The following is a 22,631-nucleotide window of genomic DNA, read 5'->3' as shown; positions in this document are numbered from 1 at the left end:
TTTTATTCGGGGATATGAGAAACTTAGCCTTCCTTGAGTCTTTCTTTGGACTTTCCAGAGATAGCCCAGCAATCTGGGGAATGGGAGATAGCCACAGATGAGAAGTGTTTATGCATCGAAGCAGGGCAGCCAGAGGGGCAGGGAGGAAAAGCACTGCCCCCAGTGAGAAGCTCTGAGGATGAAGTGTCTGCTAGTCTGCTGTTCCCTCAGGGACCCAGGGCCTGTAGGTTGGAAGGCAACAGCACCAATAATCACAGCCCTCACTGAACGCTTACCGTGTGTCAGGCATCGTGTTAAATGCCTTACCCTTGTCATGCCATTCATTCCTTTCAGTAACTGGGTCAGCTGGACACGGTTACTCTATTTTATATGTGGAGAAAATGAAGTGAGTAGCCCGAGGTCCTAAGCTAGGAGGTGGCAGAGCTGAGGTGCACATCAGGCATTACCTGGCACCGAAGCTCACGATTTTGACTGCTGCGCTGCGCCCAGACACCCAGACACACATAGACATGGCATGCCTCACCAAAGACAGACTCGCCAAAGATATCCTTACTTTCGTGCAGGTCTTTGAAGTACTGTGACCTCCGGTTAATTGATTCAAGCTATTTAACTCGCACGGCCTTAGAGCAGGAGGTGGGTCTGGCGTGCTGCTACGTCTCAAAAGAGGTCATCCGGGGGCCCACTGCTGCCCTGGACCTTAGTGGCAAGGAGCAAGAGAGAGCCGCCGTCGGCGAGAACGGTGCCGAGGAGCTGCTCATGGACCTGGAGAGGCCCCAGAGCAATAGCAGTGCCGTCACTGGAACCTCAGGTCAGTACTTTCTCTTTCGAGGGATCAGAGGCAGGAGGGAGGAGGGGGGTAGGAGTATGGAAGGCAGAGGCATCTGCTGACTCCCATCAAGGCTTTCAGAGCCTTGGGTGACTCAGGCATCCTGTCCAGACCTTGGTTCTCCAGGAGAGATACTTGGAAAACATGACTCTCGAGCAGCCACAAGATACGTTCCTGGGGAAGCATTTAATGAAGAGCTTGCTGCTAAGCTAAATAATACAGAAAATAAATGTCATCAACCCCAGCTGCCACCATTTTCCCTAGTCTCTCTCACCCTAATCATCTCATAGATATTATGCATCTGCTATTTGCACAAAGGCCTTTTCCTTCCAGATCCTGAAGCTGTAAGTTTTTGCTAATTGGCCTAGTATCTGGCACAAAGTATTTGTTTGAATGAATGAATGAATGAGTGACTTTTCTAAGTACTTAATGGCAAAGTGTTTGTATACTGAAGGCTACTCTGGGACCGTGGGTTGGCTGGGACGATCCAGTCTGCAGCCTGCCAGCCACTCTCTTACTGTGTTACTGTGTGGTTGATGGCAGTGCTTGGCATCAGTTTTCTTCTGATAAATAGTATTAAGCAAATACAGCACTATTTCCATTTTTTTTCTGACTGTGAAAGTTATAATAAAGCTTTATATAGAAAACTTGGAGAATGTAATGAAGTATAGAGAAGAGGTAAAAAATGAAAACTCCACAGCAGAGGGAACCACCATTTGTGTTCCTTCTCCCCCATGCTTCCCTTCTCTCATCTCCATGACACACACACGCAAACACACACACACAATTTCATGGCCAAAAGCAGCACCAGTCTTTCTATTCACTGTCAGCTGCTGTCGGATAGGCTCCCTATGAGAACTGAAAGGCAGGTATCTGTGGGGTTTTCTGACTTTCTGTGGTGCCCCTCAGCCTGGAAGAGCATGGGGACTGTCCTTTGGGGTCTGCCCAGCTGCTCCCCTCAGTCAGGGGTCAGGGCTGTACCTCCCCCACCCCATCACTACAGGCTCCCCAGTTCTGCCTCTGCGACCAGGTCAGAATAAAGGGGAGAGGTTGGGAGGAGTGTAAAGGGTAATAGAGGGGAGGGGGACTATCACATCTAGAAGCTTTTGGATACCAGCATCAGTGACCGAGAGGCAAGGAAGGTAGGGGTGGCGATGGTGATAAGTGTTGGACTTCCTTCCTGTGGCTCTTTAATCAGCCCCACAAGCCCCACTATTCTGGCCTTGTTCTGATTAACTCACACAAAGGTAATGATTTGCCTTCTGCTTTTAGAGTTTTCTCCGCTTTCAGGATGCACGTGCTGCACGTGCTGCACACACACACACACACACACACACACACACACCGCCGGCCTCGGGGTGACTCTGAGGGTCCTCAGGGGGGCTCACTGCCCAAGGTGTGCAGGCCTGTGGACTCCAGGGCCGATGAACGGAGAGGAAAGCCCTCACACAAAAGTCAGATGAGCAGTGGAGTGCCGGTGTCACGAGCCTCTGGTTACTGGCTATTCATCTAGGATCTCCCAAGGTCGGGATATGACCCCCAGGCCTGGGAAGCACCGGTCTGAGCCAGAGAGGGCCTGCAATCTTGAGTGTAATGAGCTTCTGGTTTGTCCTCAAGCCAAAGAGGGGCTGATGGACTAGAGGGGAAAACACGTTTGAAGTGAATTGGCTGCAGGTGCAGGGATCTCTGGGCACAAGCAGCATCTCGCTGGGAGGAGATAAAGCTCTCCCTTCCCACGGAGCCGCTTCCCACACTGGTCTGGGCGTCCATGGAAGGGGCTGCACGCTGGGGAGGTATCCAGAGCTAGAAGTATGGGGCCCTGGGACCCCCAGAAGGAGGCGAGTGGCACTGGGGCAGGACTTGGATGTCAGCCTGTGTCGGTCAGGGTCCTGGAATGAATCAAAAGGCTTATCCAAACGAGGTAACCTGAGGAGAGTTTAATATGCCGGCAGGATGCAGCAGGAGATGGCGTGGTCGACCCCAGGGCGCCCGGACCACCACGCGGCCTGAAGACGCCGGGGAGCGGGTGGGGGGATGGGCAGACATGGGCCCCGGAGGAAGCCGGGGCGTGGCGGGGGGAGTACAGATTTCCTGTGGCGTCTCCACTGGCCGACCCCACGCAGGATTGGGGGAGGGGGGGGCAGGACGCTCTGTAGTCCGCGCACCGCCGGGCCCCCCGGCCTCCAGGCCGGTCCCCCTGGCAGGGGCGGCGGTGACAGAGCGGGCGCGCGGCGGGCTGTTGTCCGTCCTCTTTCAGGCTCCATCATGGAGAACGGGGTGAGCTCGTCCAGCACCGCCGACAAGTCCCAGAAGCAGCCCCTGACCCCCAGCTTCCGGAGCCCGGCCAACAGCGTGGGACTGGACGAAGGGGTCTCGGCGGGCCTGGCGGGAGTCGGAGAGACCCTGAAGCAGGAGTGTGACTCCCTGGGCCCCCAGATGGCGAGCAGCACCACCTCCAAGCCGTCGTCGTTCTCATCGGGGCCCGGGGCGCCGCGGTGGCCGGGACAGCCGGGGCCGGGCTTCCGGGGCGCGCACGCCGCGCTGCCCCCGGTCGTGATCCTGTCCAAGGCGGCCTACAGCCTCCTGGGCTCGCGGCGGGGCGGCAAGCTGCCGGCGTCCGCGGCCCTGCTGCCGCACCCCGACGTGGCCTGGGCCAGCCCCCTGCGGCCGCTGCTGCCCGGGCACGCGAGCGCCGAGGAGCAGTCCCTCTACTACCGCCGCTGGACCGCGGCGCGGCCGCACCACGCCGACCACGGCAACCAGGCCGACCCCGCCTCGGGCGCGCGGCCCTGCCATCCCCGCCGCCTGCTGCTGACTGGGCCCCCGCAGGTAGAGAAGGGGGCGGGGGGGCTTGGGGGCTCTGGAGGAAGGGCCAGAGAGGGGGTCTCCTGTTGGGGTCCGGTGGTTGGGGCACGGAGGCCCCCCACTCCTGCAGGGAGACGCGGAAGAGCTCACGTGTGAAATCTCTTTTCTCTTTTCCACCCCTCCTCCCTAAACCTCTCTTCACCAGGTGGGGAAGACTGGCTCCTACTTGCAGTTCCTGAGGATCCTCTTCCGTATGCTTATCAGGCTCCTGGAGGTGGACGTGTACGACGAGGCAGAGATCAACACCGGTGAGTTCCGAGCCGGCAGCGTGGGTATTACCACCACAGCCGGAGCTTCCCGCCTCCTCCTGGAGGTATACATGCGCCCATGGGCAGGGTTCTCGAGAGGTTAAAGGTCGTGAGCCAGCAAAGAGTTGTAAGCAAGCTGTGGCCGCGTTGAGCTCCCTGAGGTCGGGGTGGGTCTTCCCCTCTTTCGACCCCCGACCCCCTCTGTGTCCTGTGCGACGCTGGGCAAAGAGGCATCTCGTAAAGTCCTGTCAGGTGGGTTCACTGCTCAGATGGTCAAACTGTCCAGGTTTAAAATTCTAGTGCGGTGGTCTGCTGCTTAAGGGTCCAGGGCATGTTTTATACTCTGCATAACCAGGCCTTTGTTGGTTCGTCAGAGTAGACGTTATGTTTTGCCTGCTGGCTCCGAGAGAAGGTGTGTGGGTTGCTACGACGAAAGGAAAACTTGCAGGAGCAGAACAGAACCCTGGTGCTGTAAACAACCCCTTGGCACTGGCAGTAAGATGCAGGGGCTGGTGCTTGACAGACGAGCCTGTGCCTCCTGCCCGGCTTCTTGGCCCTTCCACCCCGGCTGTCACCTGTGAAGGAGGCAGTTCTGCTCTGCAGCCTGTCCAGCAAGGCCAGAAGGGGGGCATGAGCAGGGGTCAGCCAGCATTAGCTCTGCAGCCGGGGGAGTGTGGCTTCAAACTATGGCTTCACATCTCAGAACAGAATGACCGTGTGCTGGAAGAAACAGGGAGGGGTAGGGGCAGGAGAGAGAAGTGGTAGTTCTTCCCCAGCCCCTCAAAGATGAGTCCAGAAAAGGGAAAGGCCTTGTCATCTTCCATCAGATTAGCCCTTGGTGACCTCCCCTCACTTGCTTTTCCTGAATAGTTGGATCTGTTCTGTGACCAGCCCAAGGGACTAGTTTAGTTCAGAACAAGACTAGGTAAAATCAGCCATATTTAATCATTTTACTATGGCTTTTGGCTCTATTTCCATCCTCACCAGTTCACATCCATGATTCCAGACACAGACACAATTCCATCTTCCTATCCACATCTTGTTTCTGTCCCCAGCTGAGCTGTACCAGGCCCCCAGGCCCACCACAGAGGGGATTGAAACGCCCTGAGCTGCATGGAGTGGACTGGGCCCCAGGTGCAAGGGCAGAGCCAAGCAGACAGGAATGAGGGCCGTCATCCGCTGACTTTCCCCCAGGCTCCTTGGCACTGCAGGAGAGTGATGCCTTTACTTTTCGCCTCAAATCCTGCTACAGGGCTTACAGCTGTGGGAGTCAAACCTGGCCTTTGTAACGAGAAGCACTGTTAGTTTGGCTTTATTCCTTCACCCACACTTTAGTGCAGGTGAATGCAGTGGTGCTCTGGAGAGGCACAAGGATGCCTTTTTTAAAAACTAGAATAAGCGTTAACTTTTAAATAAAATGAATACTTTTAAAATAAAACTTAAAAAAATAACTTTTTAATAAGTTTATTTTTATTTTTGGCTGCATTGGGTCTTTGTTGCGGTATGTGGGCTTCTCATTGCGGTGGCTTCTCTTGTGGAACACGGGCTCTAGGTGCACGGGCTTCAGTAGTTGTGGCACTCGAGCTCAGTAGTTGTGGCACCCAGGCTTAGTTGCTCCACAGCATGTGGGATCTTCCCGGACCAGGGCTTAAACCCGTGTCCCCTGCATTGGCAGGCGGATTCTTAATCACTGTGCCACCAGGGAAGCCCCTAAAAAAATAACTTTTAAATAAAATGCTCAGGGATATAAAAATAAGCAGTATTGTGTTTAAAAGCTAATAGCTGTATTTCTAGTCTTTAGGCCTTTTTTGTTGGAATTTTTTTCTTCGTTTCTTCCTTTGAACGTTGTCTTCAGCTTGATCTTATAGTTTTTAGTATTAATAACAAATATTTATTGGACACCCACCATGTGCCTGCCGCTGTCTTAGCACTTTCAATATGCCATCTGGAATCTTTACAACAATCAGGGGACCCTGAGAGGTGAAGGTGCCTGCAGGTGTGAAGTCACAAGTGGTGGGGCCTGGACTCAAACCCAGGGCCCCAGGCTGTCAACCTGGACTGCATGTCGGAACCACTTAAGGAGCTTTAAACACTACTATAGGTGCCTGAGTGATGAAGGAGGTTCTGGGCAGTGTGGCCTGAGCACAGGAATTTTACAAGCTCTGGGTGATTTGTAATAAGCAGCAGACACTGAATCTTGCTTGGTGTGTCCCTGAAATCTCTTCAGTATCAACGTCTTAAAACCCCACAACTAAAACTCTAAGACAGAATTCAGATCATCTAAAATTAAATAAGATTTTAAGGCAATTCAGGGGGGGCTGGGGTGGGAGACCAGTTGATCTCCTAGTTGTGGAAGTGTGTGGAGTGGGTGTGCAGAGGCTAATGATGGGGACCAGTGAGGACAAGCATCTCTTCCGGCGGGGGTATGAAGGGACAGTCTGCTTCCCTCTATCCTGGACACGGGAGCTCATTTTTCAGAAAGGCCTTTGTCCACCCACCTGGGCGGACAACATACATACATACAACCTTCCATCCCTGACACTTGAGAGAGAGGGAGGGAGGCCAGTCGGTCTGGTCTGCCTGCTCTGTGCACTTTCTTTCTTCTTGGCCTAGATCACAGCGAAAGCAGTGAAGTGAGCCAGTCAGAGGGAGAGCCCTGGCCTGACATCGAGAGCTTCAGTAAAATGCCCTTTGACGTCAGTGTGCATGACCCCAAGTACAGTTTGATGAGCCTGGTATACACTGAAAAGCTGGCAGGGGTCAAACAAGGTCAGTGCAAGTGGAGGCTAAAGGTCAAGTGTTCACCTAAATGAAGGCAAGAGGCCTGGGGCAGTTTAATCTTTGAGAGTGGCTTCATTCATTCTCCTCTGCTTTTCTCTCGTTTTACACACATACATGTCACCTTTTCATTTTCATAGCTGCCTCTCAGGGCATAAGTTACAGAATCCTGGGAAAAGCCTTCTGGGGAGTGGGGGACGTTCTTCCCAAGCATAGGGGCTTCAGGCACATCACGGGACGGTCTCTTGCCCCTTTATACACAGAAGCAATAAAGGAATCCAAAGTTGAGGAGCCCCGGAAACGAGAAGCCGTGTCCATGATGCTGACCAAGTACGCGGCCTACAACACCTTCCACCACTGCGAGCAGTGCCACCAGTACATGGACTTCACCTCTGCCTCCCAGGTGCAGCCCCTTTGCCCTTGCCTGTTACCCAATGTGGATCTTGTATGTAAGAGGAAAAGTCCCAGTTTCAAGCCCTAGACAGAGGATGGCTTATATATGAGATGGAGCCACTCATTTGTGAGCAAAATGCTTGAAGCAATTGATTAAGATGATTTGGGGTTTATTAATAAAGGATTATGGGTGGGGGACGGTGGGTGAAAGAAACTGAGTTTGTGTCTTAAGTCACTTCATCAAAATGGTTACATGTGTCATGTTGAGATTAGAAAGTAGCTGAGGTGTCTATCTGTGATCCTGAAAAAGCTAGATATTACAGTATGTTTGGCAAAAGGGTCTTTTCCCTCCTTTGGGTTGTTGTTGAAAATGGTGCTATTATCTACAAATTTGTAGGGGGCGCCCTTTGAGCTGTGAACAAGTCTGTTGATTTGCAGAGACCTAGTCTCACTCTTATACCAGCGAGTGATGGTTTTGACCATAGGCATATAGAGGAGTCAGTGTTTGCTTTTTTATTTGGAGAGAACTGAGAGGTAGGAACACAAGGTGAGCAAATACCCCATAGCATTTAGCTTCTTTTTTTTTTTTTTTTTTTTTTTTTTTGGCGGTACGCGGGCCTCTCACTGTTGTGGCCTCTCCCGTTGCGGAGCACAGGCTCCGGACGCACAGGCTCAGCAGCCATGGCTCACGGGCCCAGCCGCTCCGTGGCATGTGGGATCTTCCCGGACCGGGGCACGAACCCATGTCCCCTGCATCGGCAGGCAGACTCTCAACCACTGCGCCACTAGGGAAGCCCTTGGCTTCTTATTGGCCAGAGCGTCTTTAAGCACAAAAGATGGGAAAGGCAACGAATGATGGTCATATCCAGCGCCTGTTTGGGGGGATAAGCTTTCCCCTACTTTACCTTCTTGACTTCTATATTATTTGGCTCTGAACACCTAGAACAACTCTTCCTCCCTATAGGATGTGCTGAGTGGATGGCCTCCAGACTTGCTTCTGCTCTTGAGGACCAGGTCTTCACTCTTTCCCCACAGGGTACTAGGAGGGATATACTGATCATTCTGCTCTTCTGGTACAAGTTACCTTTCATACCCCATTTGTTTTCTTGTGTTATTGAAAACTTTTGATGGGATAGTTTGAAATCAGCTCACATAATGCTTTATAGAATATAGAGGATTCAGGTCCCCTGATCTATAAATCATCGGTTTTTAGAACATTTATTAAAAACCCTCTATTTAAATAATTTCTGTGTGATTACAGTACTAAGTAGTCAATTCCAATACTTGTGAAGCAGAATGAAGGAGAATTTAAGGGAAGAATTACAATATTATTTCTCTATGAATGTAATATTTAGGTTAAAACTCTTGGGAAAACTACCTGGATTCTAGTGGCTGCTGAAAAGTGATGACATCTTTTCATTAAGCCAAGTATTGTCTGCATTGTAAAGACCTTTATTTAGTCATTCACCGGGATGGGTTACTGAGAGTGTGTGAACTTATCAGCAATTTAAAAAGCAGGTTTATATTTGGCTTGGGTGAGTCAGAGGTCTCTCCTGGAAGCCAGAGTTCTAGGCTAAATGACCGTTCAGATATCTTCAGCTTCCACTGTAGCCAGGAAAGATGGGGCCACAGAGGCATTTTAATAGTTTACTTAGAAAAATGATATTCATTTGACCTGACCCACACAGAAGCGTTTACCCCCATCACTGGGCACCTTTGGGAATGTTTACGTGGCAGGACATCCCCTCGATATACTGGACCTCCGTAGGACTGAGCAGCAGTGGTTCTAAGAAGGAGAGAAATGCAGATAGTTTCCAGCAACAGGTATTTCTCCACACACGGAGAAGCTGTGTAGGGGCGAGATGCTTGGCTCTCTGGTCAGCAGCAGCCCCTAAAAGATGAGGCGTCTGCCTTTCCAGCCCTCTCGACACTGCACGCACAGCAGGTCTGGTGGCAGGCAGAAGTTCAGGTTAGTTTGCCTCTCTCAGTAACAGCCTTAACGAGTGGCCTGGAGGTTTGCAAACCGTGAGTTTACATTCCCTCCCTTTCTTCTCTGCAAACGCAGATGTCCGACTCCACCCTTCACGCCTTCACGTTCTCTTCCTCTATGCTGGGAGAAGAGGTGCAGCTCTATTTCATCATTCCCAAATCCAAAGAGAGTCATTTCATCTTCAGCAAGCAGGGCAAACACCTGGAGAGCATGCGGCTGCCCCTGGTTTCAGACAAGGTGGGTGATAGCGTCTGGACACAAGGACTGACAGGCCTCAGGTATTAGATTAGGTTCTCTAAGCTGCTGATATCTAAGGGTTCTAATTTCTCTTTTTGGTCTCTGGTCCTTTCTTTCCCTTTTTCTCTTTCAGCAGAATTTGAATGCGGTCAAGAGCCCTATTTTCACTCCTTCCAGTGGTCGCCACGAGCACGGACTCCTAAACCTCTTTCACGCCATGGAGGGCATCAGCCACCTGCACCTACTGGTGGTTAAGGAATATGAGATGCCGCTGTACCGCAAGTACTGGCCCAACCACATCATGCTGGTGCTTCCTGGCATGTTCAATAATGCAGGCGTGGGTAAGGGGGCCCCCAGATGGGGGGAAGGGCTGGAAAGATAAACTAAGCTCCATTCCCCAGGCATGAACTTTCAGAGGTTCCCCTGCCCCTGGATAGTGTCTTGCCCTGCAGACCAAAGGACTTTTCATTCCTCTTTAAATGAGTTTTCATTTCTCTTGATCTGCAGTTTTGCAGAATTTTTAACTTTTGAGGACTAGTAACCAAAGAAGTCACTGGTACGTTGAGCACCTGGGAAGGATTGGGACTCTTCCCAGTATAGGCCGCAGATGTTCCTTGCTGCAGGCTGGCAGCAGGAACATCACAGTGAGGAGGGGAGTCTGAGGAGGGGAGTTAGTAGTTCACAGTCCGGTCTGGAGGGATCTCTGAGGGGCATCACTAATCTTAAAGGCACACAGCAAGTTCTTGGGGGCTCTGTGCAGCTGGGGAATGGAAGCATCATCACTGCCTACGGCAGTTATCTTAAAAGTGCCTGGAAGAAGTCTTTCCTGCTTTTCCCCAAGGAGTTTAAGAGCAATTGGCTGATTTCTCAGAGGCGGCACCTGGTTATTGAGTGTATTGACAGAGCCGGGGAGGAACTGGAGAGAGCGGTCTAGAGCTCCTTCATTTCCCTCCTGAAGGCAGGAAACCTCCACATGGACCCAGTGTTCTAGAGCTCTAGTGTCTGGTAACTCCCTGCATCTAACTCACTTCCCATTGGCTTCTGTGGGTATCTCAGTGCAGTCTCAGAGGGCTGAGGATCAAGCGCTTTAGAGGAAGAACATCCAGCCCAGAGCTGGAGTGAACACAGAAGAGACCCGAGTAGTGCCCTGGATCCACACAGGCCTTCTCTCCAGGTCTCTCTCTCCCTTTCTTCTTAGGTCTCTTCCTTTCTTGTTCTCCATTCCATTCCTTTTCATGTCCTTAAACTTTAGCCTTAATATGGGATTAAAATATTTTCCCAAACTAGTTTGTTTTGAATGCAATTTCCCATGTTTATCACAATATCAGATGACTTAGGACTTTCATATATTTCTGGTCCTTTATCCTCCCCCAAACAATATATCTCCAAACTATCTAAAATCTTTTTCTATATGCATACGACCCTCAAACTATACCTTTCTGTGCCTAACTGACCTTTAGGAGAAAAAGTTCCCTCATCCCAGATCCGACTGAATTTGTTTAGTGCCAGTTTTGCCATTTTTGTAATAATCTGGGCAGAGAAACCAACATACATGCAAATAAAATAAACACAAATTTTTTTTACTGTGGTAAAAAACCACAAAATTTATCTTAGCCATTTTTAAGTGTATGGTTCAGTAGTGTTCAGTATATTCACATTGTTATGCAACCAATCTCCAGAACTCTCTTCATCTTGCAAAGCTGAAACTCAGAACCATTCAAGGCTAACTCCCCATTTTTGTTATCCATTCACCCACTGAGGGACCCTTAGTCTGCTCCTCACCTTTTGATTGTTGTGAATAATGCTACTATGAACATGAACACAAATCTCTTCAAAACCCTGCTTTCAATTCTTTTGGGTATAAACCCCAAAGTAGTATTGCTTAATCACGTGGTAATGCCGTTTTTTTTTTTTTTTTTTGGAATTGGCATGTTGTTTTTCATAATGTCTGTACCATTTTACATTCCTACCAACAATGCAAAATGGTTCCAGTTTTAACACATCTTTGCCAACACTTGCTTTTTCTGGGAATTTTTGATGTTGTTGTTCGTAGGCATCCTAATGGGTGAGATGGTATCTTATTGTGATTTGATTTGCATTTTCCTAATGATTAGTGATGTTGATCATCTTTTCATTTGCTTGTTGGCTATTTGTATATCTTCTTTGGAGAATCTTTTTTTTAGTAAAGTTTTTATTGTTGTTGACTTGTAGGAGTTCTGTATATATTCTAGATATTAACCCGTTATCAGATAAGGTTTGTAAATATTTTCTCCCATTCCATAGGTTGCCTTTTCACTGTTGATTGCCTTCTTTGTGCAGAAGTTTTAAATTTTTATGTAGTCCAGCCTTTTTCTCATTGCTTATGCTTTTGGTATCATATCCAAGAAATCACTGCCAAAACCAACATCATCAAGCTTTCCCCCATGTTTTCTTCTAAGAGTTTTATAGTTTTAGCTCTTTGATCCATTTTGATTTTTTTATATAAGGGTCCAACTTCATTCTTTTGCATGTGGATATCCAGTTTTCCCAACACTATTTGTTGAAGAAAGTATCCTTTATCCATTGAATGGTCTTGGCATTCTTGTCAAAAATCATTTGACCATATATACAAGTGTATGCTTCTGGGCTCTATATTCTTATTCCATTGGTCTATGTGCCACTACTACACTGTTTTGATTACTGTAGTTTTGCAATCAGTCAAGTGTGAGACCTCCAACTTTGTTCTTTTCTCAAGATTGTTTTGGCCATTCAGAGCCCCTTGAGATTCCATGTGAATTTAAAGTTGGATTTTTCTATTTCTGGAAAAAAAAAACAACCCTGATATTTTGACAGGGATTGTATTAAATATGTGGATTGCTTTGTGTGATATTGACGTCTTAATATTACATTTTGCAGTCCATGAACATGGGATGTCTTCCCATTTATTTGTCTTTATTTCAGCAGTGTTTTGTACTTTTTAGTGTACAAGTCTTTTGCCTTCTTGGCTTAACATTTATTCCCAAGTATTGTACTTCTTTTTTTTCGTTTTGTTTTTTTTTTTTGCGGTACGCGGGCCTCTCACTGTTGTGGCCTCTCCCGTTGTGGAGCATAGGCCCCAGACGCGCAGGCTCAGCAGCCATGGCTCACGGGCCCAGCCGTTCCACGGGATATTCCCGGATCGGGGCACGAACCTGTGTCCCCTGCATCGGCAGGCGGACTCTCAACCACTGCGCCACCAGGGAAGCCCTGTATTTTCTTTTGATGCTATTGAAAATGGAACTTTTCTTAATTTCCCTTTTAGATTGTTTGTTGTTAGTATATAGAAACACAACTTCTTTGTGTGTATTGTTTTTGTGTTTGCAACTTCGCTGAATTCATTTATTCTAAGTATGCATGTTATCTTTAGGGTTTTCTACATATAGGATCATGTCTGCAAAGAGATAATTTTACTTTCCAACTTGGGTGACTTTCATTTTCTTGTGTAATTGCTCTGGCTAGGATTTCAGTACTATGTTAAATAGAAGTGATAAAGGTGGGCATCCCTGTCCTATTCTTGATCTTAAAGGAAAAGTTTTCAGTCTTTGAGCGTTGGGTATGTTAGCTGTGGGCTTTTCATATATGGTCCTTATGTTGAGAATGCAAACTGTCATACACAGTGCTATTGAAAGGTAGATTTTCCTAAATCCTAGTATTACCCTTGACCTATTCAAACTGTTTTCCTGGCTCCTTCATAGACTTAATGGGTTTTTTTAGCCTCTTTATTTCATTATCATCTACATTGTGTTTCATTTTAGGGTGGCCCACTCATAAAACCTGGCTAATTCCTGATGATCATCATCTTAATAATCGCTAACACTCACTGAGTACTTACCAAGTGCTAGGCACTGTCCTGAGCACCAAACAGCAATCCTATGAAGTAGACATTATCATCGCCTTCTTACAGGTGGGGAAGCCTAGGCACAGGGGAGTTAACTTGTTCACTGTCACACAGCTAGAAAGCAGTGGAATCAGAATTCAAACTGAAGCAGCTTGGCTCCAGTCTTGTCTCTTACTGTACCACATGCCTCTTACAAAAAAGCAGACCTAGGGAAAGGATACCAGTTTCCAGAGTCGTCTTCAAAGACACTGCTGCCAGTTTCCTAAAGGTACCTAAAGCAGGGGACACATTAGTGTAAGTGCCATACCCACTACTGCAGCCCTGGTGGCTCCCTAGTGCAGGACATGCAAGTGGCGGCTGCTGAGAACCTAATCATGGCTCTAAGAAACCAGTAGTAAGTATCTCCTTTATGTGGTATCATCTGTCCTATCAGGGAAGCTGGATTCTTGTAGTACTCCTTGAAGTGTAGTTCATGAATCACCTGCAAAGACATCTCTGGTTTCTGGCCCCTCATCAGACTTACTAGAGTGAACCTCTGGTGGTGGGTTCTAGGAATCTGCATTTTAAACAGACTTCCTGGGTGATTCTTATCTACACTGATGGTTGAGAGCCACTGCTCTGAACATTTGGTTGACCCCCATCCATGTGCATGGTCACCACGTGAACACGCATGCTTATGGAGAGCGTGTGAGCCGTGTGCAGGGCCTCAGCCAAGCCTGAGCGAAGGATGTACAAGCCTTGGTTGTGTTGCCTTTCAGGTGCTGCCAGGTTTCTTATTAAGGAGCTGTCATATCACAACCTGGAGCTGGAGAGGAACCGCCTGGAAGAGCTGGGAGTTAAACGCCAGTGTGTCTGGCCTTTCATCGTTGTAATGGATGACTCGTGTGTCCTATGGAACATTCACAGTGTTCAGGAGCAGAGCAGGTAGTGGTGCTTCCTACGCAGTTCTAGGAGTGTGACACAGTGTCATTGAGAAGACACTCTCCTTGGCTGTCATTGCACAGGGAAGTAAATAAGAGAGGTACAGCTTTCCAGAGCAAAACAATCATCTGTGAGACTACTCTCACTAGCACATTTTGTGGTGGCTTAGGAATTTTTAAATTTAGACACTCAGCCTGCCATTAAATTCCTGGACCATTTGTGCATCACAGCTCAGGTTTGCTATAAAAGTCTGTTGAAAGACACTATGGCTTATTTAGAAAGACCCCTGGCTTCTGAATCAGGAGACCTGCTTTTTAGCCCCAGCTCTGCTTCCTAACTGTCTGGATGAAAAGGGAAAGTTCCTTCACCTCTGTCTCAATTCTATCACATAAAAAATTATGGCTGGGCCCAAATCAGTGGTTCTCCTCCTGGGGCAGAGGTGACAGGAATCCATGGGGACCATGAAATGCTAAGCCTGGAGAAGTCCTATGCAGTAAATGGCCCCGAATGTTCACAGCCCCAGTGAACACTGTGCCAGATGGTCTCTAGACCCTTCCAGCTCAGGCATTACGGTTTTGTGCCCTTGTTTCCCCTGTGGATTTGAAGCCCGTGAAGTTTTCAAATATTCCTTTATTATTCCGTAATTACCAGAACTGGGAAGTATACTTGTGTGCTTCTAATCTCTGGCTACCTCTCTTTGGTGACTCCCTGTTCATTACTCACTTTGAAATGGACTGGATTTCACTCTCTACCTTTAAGTGATCAGCCCGGCCCCCAGAAGGCAGCTTCCCTAGGTTAGCAGTGACAGGCAGCATGAAAACCGGGCTTGACATCCTTCTCCATTCCAGACTAATATAAAGTCAATCAGCTAATTGTATCCTTCAGGTATTAATACTGTACAGTGCGGTTAGCTCTTCATAAGTGACCCTCTCTTCAGTAATAGTGGTATCTTATGTAAACTAACTCTACATTTCATAGCCAGCCCATGGAAACAGGAGTTTCCAGTAAGAATGTGTCCTTGAAGAGTGTCTTGCAGCATATTGAAGCAACACCGAAAATCATCCACTACGCAATCCTGGGCATACAGAAATGGAGCAGCAAGCTGACTTCTCAGAGCCTGAAGGCCCCGTTCTCTAGATGCCACGTGCACGACTTCATTCTCCTCAACATAGACTTGACTCAGAATGTGCAGTATGACTTCAACAGGTAAGTCAGGCCTTCTGGATGTATGTGATCCCGGCATTTACTGATTGTTTCTGCCCAGGTCTAGCCTCAGCCATGTTTTTATTCCTGTCTCTGTGTCTTTGAGAAACTGAGACTCTCTTTATATGGACAGAGAAAGGGGGATCATAAGCCCCAAAGTGCCCCTTCATCAGCCTTCAAACTGACCCAGACCCTTAATGATAGGTGCTGCAACATGAAATGCTTAGAGAACATATTTTGGCCATCTTATTATTCAGTAAAAACTGAAACAGGGCCAAAACTTTTTATCAACAGAAATCGGTGTGTGGACCCGTAAACCTATTCAAGATTAACCTTTCATTTACCCTTAGAACTCAGAAGGTAATCTCTTCCCCAGATGTTAGCAAGACCCTGAGATCTGGCTCCTGTAGGGAAAAGCCAGCTAGCCCTGGCCTTGCCTCCTGAACAAATTATGCCCACATCTTGGACAATCTGAAATGGCCAAGGAAGAATGTCAGAGGCCATAGAGTCCCTCTTATGTCAACCCCCAACCCTGTAGCTATTAGAATGTGCTGTAGCTATTAGAATGTGCTGTAGCTATTAGAATGTGCTGTAGCTATTTCACTTCTGTGTTTTAAATCTGGCAGATGCTTTATCCTGTTTGCAGCCAGGATTTTAAAACCGGGAGCAGCTCTGCAGCCCGGTCCCACAAGAGTATACAGAATGTGCGCTCGTATTTCAGTTCAGGAATGCAAGGCGCTGTGGAATGTCTGGGAACAGTCACCTCACTTCCTCCTTCCTTAGTGGCTGTTAATGCCCAGATCAAAAGGTTCACAGGCCGGTGTCAAGAGAGCCAGCTCCTTGAGGGGGAAAGGTTGATTTTGTTTGAGGCTGTCTCCCAATACCTGCCACACATTTCTCTGTGTTTAACTGTCATAGTTGAGATGTGACAGGTAGTCAAGGAAACCTATCGTTGTGATTATAATTTAGGTATTTCTGTGAAGACGTTGACTTTAACCTGAGAACGAACAGTAGTGGCCTGCTCATCTGCCGCTTTAATAACTTCAGTCTCATGAAGAAACATGTTCAGGTTGGAGGGCAAAGGGACTTTATCATTAAACCAAAGATCATGGTAAGTTTGCAAGCTTGAGTCTACTTTTGAAAATAAGATGATCTTTCATTAATATCTTTGTTATCAGGTACTGGCATTAAGCACTTGCCACTTGACTGGAAAGTAACACAAGGGAGTCTGTTCTTAATGTCAAATCTGCACTCTTGTTTCCCTTACTGAAGACTCATCTAGAGCCAAACATAAGTTTTGAAAATTCAACAAAACTACCTTTCTTTAGATTTAAGGTTTAACTCCATCAAAGCTTTAGTTTCTAAACGTCTTCTATATTCTTAAACTGGCAAAGTTAACATTTTTACATTCTTTATGTAACACATGAAAGAAGTGTACATCAAGCTGCTCGCACGGTCCTTTGCCAGTTGTCTTTTTTTTTAAAGTAAGGCAGATCAGAACCTGTTAAGGGTTAATTCCATGGGCCTACCCTTTTCTGTTTAAGAGATTTACTGGAATCATTTTTAGCATGTGGACTCCCCAGTGGAGCTTAGAAATCTCTTTGCTTTTTTGGGGGGGGATTTTATCCCATCCACATCCAGCAGCGCTATAAAAGGCTTCCTGTTGGTTCTTACAGTGTACATGCTAAATGCACCAACTTTCCAAGAAGCCTACTTTTGCATTTGCTCCTGCCCTTACTGTGTATAAATTATGTTAAATCCAACTGTGCTATTTCCAAGAGAAAAAAATTTCAGAACCCAAGAAGGACAGACTTACATTTGAGCCTGGTCTCTGTCTCTGCGCTACTGTTACTTGTGGATTGTTTGGATGCAATGCAGTGCTTTCCTTGCCAGTTTCACATAGTGACAGACCCATTTCCCATGATCTTGGCTCTGATTTCAGGTGTCAGAGAGCTTAGCACCCATCTTGCCCCTTCAGTATGTCTGTGCTCCCGACAGCGAACACACATTACTGGCAGCCCCTGCACAGTTTCTCCTGGAGAAGTTCCTTCAGCATGCCTCATACAAACTCTTCCCCAAAGCTATCCATAACTTCAAGAGTCCCGTGTTGGCCATCGACTGCTACCTTAACATTGGACCAGAGGTAAAGGGGAAGGGGCTGATACTCTTTTTAGATAGAGGGGCTTGATTTGCTTCTATTAATTTCTCTCATAACTGTCCTTTATTATGAGAAATAAATAAGCTTTAAATACGTTAAAACTTGACACACAAAATAAAGGGAGTACAAAGCTTAACTAACCAGCCCATTGAAGTTTCAATAAAAAAAACTGGGAATTCCCTGCGGTCTACTGGTTAGCACTCTGCACTTCCACTGCAGGGGATACGGGTTCAATCCCTGGTCGGGGAGCTAGGATCCCGCGTGCCGGGTCGGGGGTGGGTGCGGAAGGTGTCTCCTTTACCTGACCCTGAGATGGACAGCTAAAAAGGAAGGCGCTACTTCATTCAGCTGAAGATGCAGAGGTTTTGCTTGCTTTTGAAATGCTTGTGCTATTTCTGCTTGATGATTCCAGGTGGCCATATGCTACGTCAGCTCCAGACCCCACTCCAGCAATGTCAACTGTGAAGGGGTGTGTTTCAGTGGACTCCTCTTGTACCTCTGTGACTCTTTTGTAGGTGCTGATCTTCTTAAGAAATTTAAGTTTCTAAAAGGTAAATCAAATTTAGCATCTTGCTTGTGAATGCTATTAGTTCCCACTGGACAAAATACAGTGGGAAAGATATAAAAGAGCACTTCAACAATCATTTTGCCAGTAAATTAAGTATCTTACTTTTAAACCAGGCCACTGATTTTTTAAATGGGGGAGTGTTAAGACTAAATGCAGATAAATATAGCCAGGTTTGTGACCATATTAAATATGTTTGCCACTAGTAATTTTAGAAAGGAATGATGCAATACAAGAAATGATGCTTCTCATATAATCTAATTTTAATAAAAATCAGGTTGGGCTTCCCCGGTGGCACAGTGGTTGAGAGTCCGCCTGCCGATGCAGGGGACACGGGTTCGTGCCCCGGTTCGGGAAGATCCCACATGCCGCGGAGCGGCTGGGCCCGTGAGCCATGGCCGCTGAGCCTGCGCGTCCGGAGCCTGTGCTCCGCAACGGGAGAGGCCACAGCAGTGAGAGGCCCGCGTGCCACCAAAAAAAAAAAAAAAAAAATCAGGTTAATGAGGTATGATTCTGGTATAGAAGCTGAAGTCGTTTCAATGAGTATGCACCATACAAAGAGTTAAACTTGCCTAAGAACAAACTGCAGATTAAGCATCACAAATAATCCTGACAAGATGACCTCTGAGGTCGGTGGGAAAAAAGTAAGGTTCATCATGCTGTGTACAGCATGCTACCATTTTTATGAGAACAGGAGAAACTGTATTTACTTCTGTGTGTGTAAAACACATATGGAGCTGTGCGCGTGCGTTGGGGGTGGGAGGGAGCGTCCCAGGGGACGCTTGGCAATATCTGGAGACATTTTACGTTGTCACAGGGCGGGGTGCTGCTGGCACAGAGTGGGTAGAAGCCAAGGACACTGCTAAACATCCTACAAGAGCAAGGCAGCTCCCACAGTAGGACTGTCCGGCCCACAGTGCCGAGGTTGAGAACACCTGCTCTACAGGGACACATGAAACGTTAGGACGTGGGTTTTAACACTGGTTACTACAGGGGAAGGGGGGGTGTGGTTAGGAGGGCTTTTACTTTACACTCTTTTAAACTTCTGAATTTGTAATAACTACTTTATTCAAAATAAACAGTACAATGAACAAATCTGATAGGTTACTTTGTATGTTGGTTCTCACATGTGTTAGTTTAGGGGATATAATCAGAGGGAGGTGGTAAGATTCTTCATCATTTCAATCCCTGAGCCTAAGACACACTTCTGCTCTCTTCCTGAAGGTGCTACTCTGTGTGTCATCTGCCAAGACCGAAGTTCCTTACGCCAGACGATTGTGCGCTTAGAGCTAGAGGACGAGTGGCAGTTCCGCCTCCGAGACGAGTTTCAAACTGCTAACAGCGCCGATGACAAGCCCCTCTACTTTCTTACCGGACGTCACGTATGAGCTTTGGAAGAGACCAAAACCAGCAAAGGGATGCCTAGGTGGGGTGGGATAGTAACGATTAAGGATGCTTTTTTCCTTTAAAGTACAATCACTGTGGAGCCAAGTGCAACATATTTGTCTCTTCTCCAAAGAACCCCCCAAATCTGACCTAGATCCCTGGGGGGCATCACTCTCCTTCAGTTCCAATTTCAGGACTTAAATTCAGGTTAACTCCACCCTAGGTAGTTATGCAATTACTTAAGACGTGGTCTGCCTACGGGGGGGCTGAGGAGGATTATGCTTTGGAGAGGCCACAGGGAGTCTGCATTGTTTTTTTACTATGCTGTGTCGCGGGGGGGGGGGGAAACTGACTCTCAGCATTAGCTAGCCTGAATGTGTTACGTGAGACTCACACCGTTGGTGTGGAATTAATTGAAGATTAACGTTTGAGGCCTGAACCCTCAGTTTCTCTTCAGATCTGTACTTTGGTACAGTATTACTCAGGGGTCTGAAATGATAGAATGTAGAAGATATTTGTATTTAAAAAAAAAAGAAGTAGCTTTGTCTTTCTCTGTGCAGTGTTAGTTTAAGATTTATAATCTTGTATGTATTGAAACTTTTGGCAAAATTTCCACAGGAGTTAAAAGTTTACTATTTAAACTGAACAAACAAATTAGTAAATGCAGAGCAGGCATTGTGTGTATTCATGCAGCTTCTCCTGGCTTAAGTTCTTTTGCTTTATCCATTCTTTGTTTTCAGTCTCTTAAGCACGCCTGTGAGAATATGAACAGTGATTAATCTTACACAAGGAGAGCCTGATTCAGTAGTTGAGCCAATTCAGAAGCTTTCAGCAGTCACCCCACACCCACCCTGTTTGGTTGGAATTTAGCAGTTGGCACCAGCAAAGCTAAATGTCAGGCAGGCTTAGCTTCTGTGTGAAGTGGAACTAGTTTCTTTCCTCTCAAAGACTAAAGCAAAGTTTCCTTTAAAAGATACACTGAATGAATATTAGCTGCCTTATACTGACACCACCACAGAAATTGCTGAAATGGGAAACAGAGCCGTAGAAAGAGAGGCTGTTTTACTTAATCCTACCAGTGGGGTGTGCGTGTGTTAAAGAAGATGCCAGTAAGTCTCTTTGACTCATTAAAATCAACAGGGGGTCTCTGTTCAGTATCAAAAGTAGGAGGCATAAGTTTCTACAGATTTTTTACCACATATTTTAATCAAAAACAGATTTTTAGAAAATGTTCTAGAACAAACTAGGTCTTTCGGAAGCTTACTCTTAAATTACTCCACTTCTCATTAAACAATCTCTTGACATTTTTCTCATTAGCCCGTATGTACCACTTTATTCCCACTTTAAATGGCCATTTTTAACTTGAATCGATGTCATATTTATGGCCTGAAGCCTGCATTTACTTAGAACAAACAGTGTTAACTGACCAGCTTTATTAGTTTGTTATAACAAGGAGTTTACAGCTAGTGAAAAGATGGCATGTACTAATCTGAAAATGGTTTCAGATCTCTTGGTTTTAATGTAGCTACTTATGATGCTTTAAATGTCTCTTGAAATGAACAATTCCTTTAAACTCCATTTTTAACTGACCTTGAAAGAGGACCTGCCTTATAGATGCTTTAAAAATACTCAATTTTAGTACAGCAGAATTTTTGGCAAAGAGGTACGTTCTGAGGCAGGCTGATTTAGATATCAATGCATTTCCGTTGTTCCTGTTTTGTTGAAAGGGCCTAACGCAGACGATATCAAGAAACCAACTATTTGTGCAATATTCCAAAAATATTTATAGGGCAAATAAAATACTTGAAATAATCCTAAAACAGTTGTACCTGGAGCAGATGGCCTCTCAGGGTTTCTTCAGGCTTTATGGCTTCATAGTCTAAGGAAAGGAAAATTTTTTGTAGTTACTTGACCTGAGGGGACCCCACATTAGTTAGGGCTGCACTCTGAAAAATCAAATGCTTATGATCTCTTAAATACTGTTTAACTCTGGGGAAGAGAAATGCCAGAATAAAGCCAAAAGCTCATCACCCCAGTGATGGAGAATTCAAATTGACCTGCTTATTCTTTTCAATGCCTATCTTACTAAGGTTTGGATCTTTTAAAATCACCTTATCAGTATAATTCTTTAGAGAATGTTAGGTCGTTCTCCTGCAAGGATAAAATTGCACAAGCACAGGACACCATGACTGGTTAATACGTACCTTGGTGTGTTCCACTTCGAGCCTTGCCATCCCTTAAGAATATTGTGGTGTGAATGTGTTCACTAGGCCTGCATAATAACTGACCTATAGACCTGTTGAACCTTGCCACATATTGACAGTTCACACAGGTTAATACTGAATGTAAACTAAAATTACAATGAGAATTGTTGTATTCAATTTTTTTGGCTGTAATTTATGCAAATGCTTTTTGTGATTTTTAGGAAAGGAGGCACCTGTGTTACTTTATTACTGTAAAATTTTCTTAACCAAAATTTGGTGAATTTCACTAGTCAGTCTACCTCACATTTTGTTTGTGATTCTAAATTGTCTTAAGTTGTGTCTACAGTATGTTCTTGTCCTTTAATTTGGTGAATGTATTAAAATTCTCTCCCACCCCCCCAAAGAGAAAGTTTGTTTTCTTTACATGTTCTGGTATGTTCAAAAATGGAATAAGCTGACTACGGCAATGTCCAAGAAAGGCTAGAAGTCCACGTGTCATAGGTTGGATGACTCTAAGACATTCTTCTGGCATAACAGTCCAAAAAAGTAAATATTTGTTCACTGAAAATCTGTAGCTTATCCAAAGAAGATACACACGTATAAGGTATCTACATACCATGCCCATTTGCAGATGCCACAATTATGAATAACAGCTCTAGAAATGATTATTAAAGAGACGTTAGAAATATTCATGGTACATCCCCAATCTTTTATTTTACAGATGGCAACTATACTCACTTTCGTGTCCTGAGAAGCAGACTTTGGGTTGGTAGAACTGTGCAGTATAACCCTAAAGGTGTTATTTCACCAACTTTTGAGAGTTAACTTGTTATTCCAGGGGAAAAGAAATGCCTTTCAGTTCTATTATTAGCAAGAGTGCTGAAATAATAGACTGATATAGAACCATAAAAGCATTCTTCAGGGCCAGAGGCCCCTGGCTGTTACCTCAGGAGGGGCAATAACTATTTTAAGTATGATGACAGATTCAGGATAAAGGCTCC

At 46.2% G+C, this 22,631-nt stretch overlaps 2 protein-coding genes across 3 annotated transcripts in view; one reads left to right on the top strand and one right to left on the bottom strand.

Annotated features, from left to right (window-relative positions):
• The window catches only part of GREB1L (GREB1 like retinoic acid receptor coactivator), a 260,596-nt gene extending 240,841 nt beyond the window's left edge, over positions 1–19,755 (top strand). The window contains exons 22-34 of the mRNA XM_060121360.1: positions 564–808; positions 3,084–3,655; positions 3,837–3,939; positions 6,553–6,708; positions 6,981–7,120; positions 9,176–9,337; positions 9,474–9,678; positions 13,952–14,117; positions 15,093–15,320; positions 16,287–16,428; positions 17,260–17,460; positions 17,888–18,026; positions 19,265–19,755. Of these exons, the coding sequence (XP_059977343.1) occupies positions 564–808; positions 3,084–3,655; positions 3,837–3,939; positions 6,553–6,708; positions 6,981–7,120; positions 9,176–9,337; positions 9,474–9,678; positions 13,952–14,117; positions 15,093–15,320; positions 16,287–16,428; positions 17,260–17,460; positions 17,888–18,026; positions 19,265–19,428 (2,623 nt within the window). The 3' untranslated portion in view covers positions 19,429–19,755. The remainder of the gene's footprint in view (positions 1–563; positions 809–3,083; positions 3,656–3,836; positions 3,940–6,552; positions 6,709–6,980; positions 7,121–9,175; positions 9,338–9,473; positions 9,679–13,951; positions 14,118–15,092; positions 15,321–16,286; positions 16,429–17,259; positions 17,461–17,887; positions 18,027–19,264) is intronic.
• ESCO1 (establishment of sister chromatid cohesion N-acetyltransferase 1) overlaps positions 17,589–22,631 on the bottom strand; it is an 80,719-nt gene continuing 75,676 nt past the window's right edge. The window contains exons 11-12 of one of the 2 annotated variants that reach the window (XM_060121354.1): positions 21,256–21,305; positions 17,589–18,019 (exon numbers count right to left, since the gene is read on the bottom strand). In XM_060121354.1, the coding sequence (XP_059977337.1) occupies positions 21,299–21,305 (7 nt within the window). In that variant the 3' untranslated portion in view covers positions 17,589–18,019; positions 21,256–21,298. Of the gene's footprint in view, positions 18,020–19,778; positions 20,181–21,255; positions 21,306–22,631 lie in introns of those variants that run through there. The other variant, XM_060121353.1, reaches the window with a different exon arrangement.

This window comes from Lagenorhynchus albirostris, chromosome 14 (assembly GCF_949774975.1).
Source record: "Lagenorhynchus albirostris chromosome 14, mLagAlb1.1, whole genome shotgun sequence".
Lineage (NCBI taxonomy): Eukaryota > Metazoa > Chordata > Mammalia > Artiodactyla > Delphinidae > Lagenorhynchus > Lagenorhynchus albirostris.
This window is presented reverse-complemented; position numbering and strand designations above follow the sequence as displayed.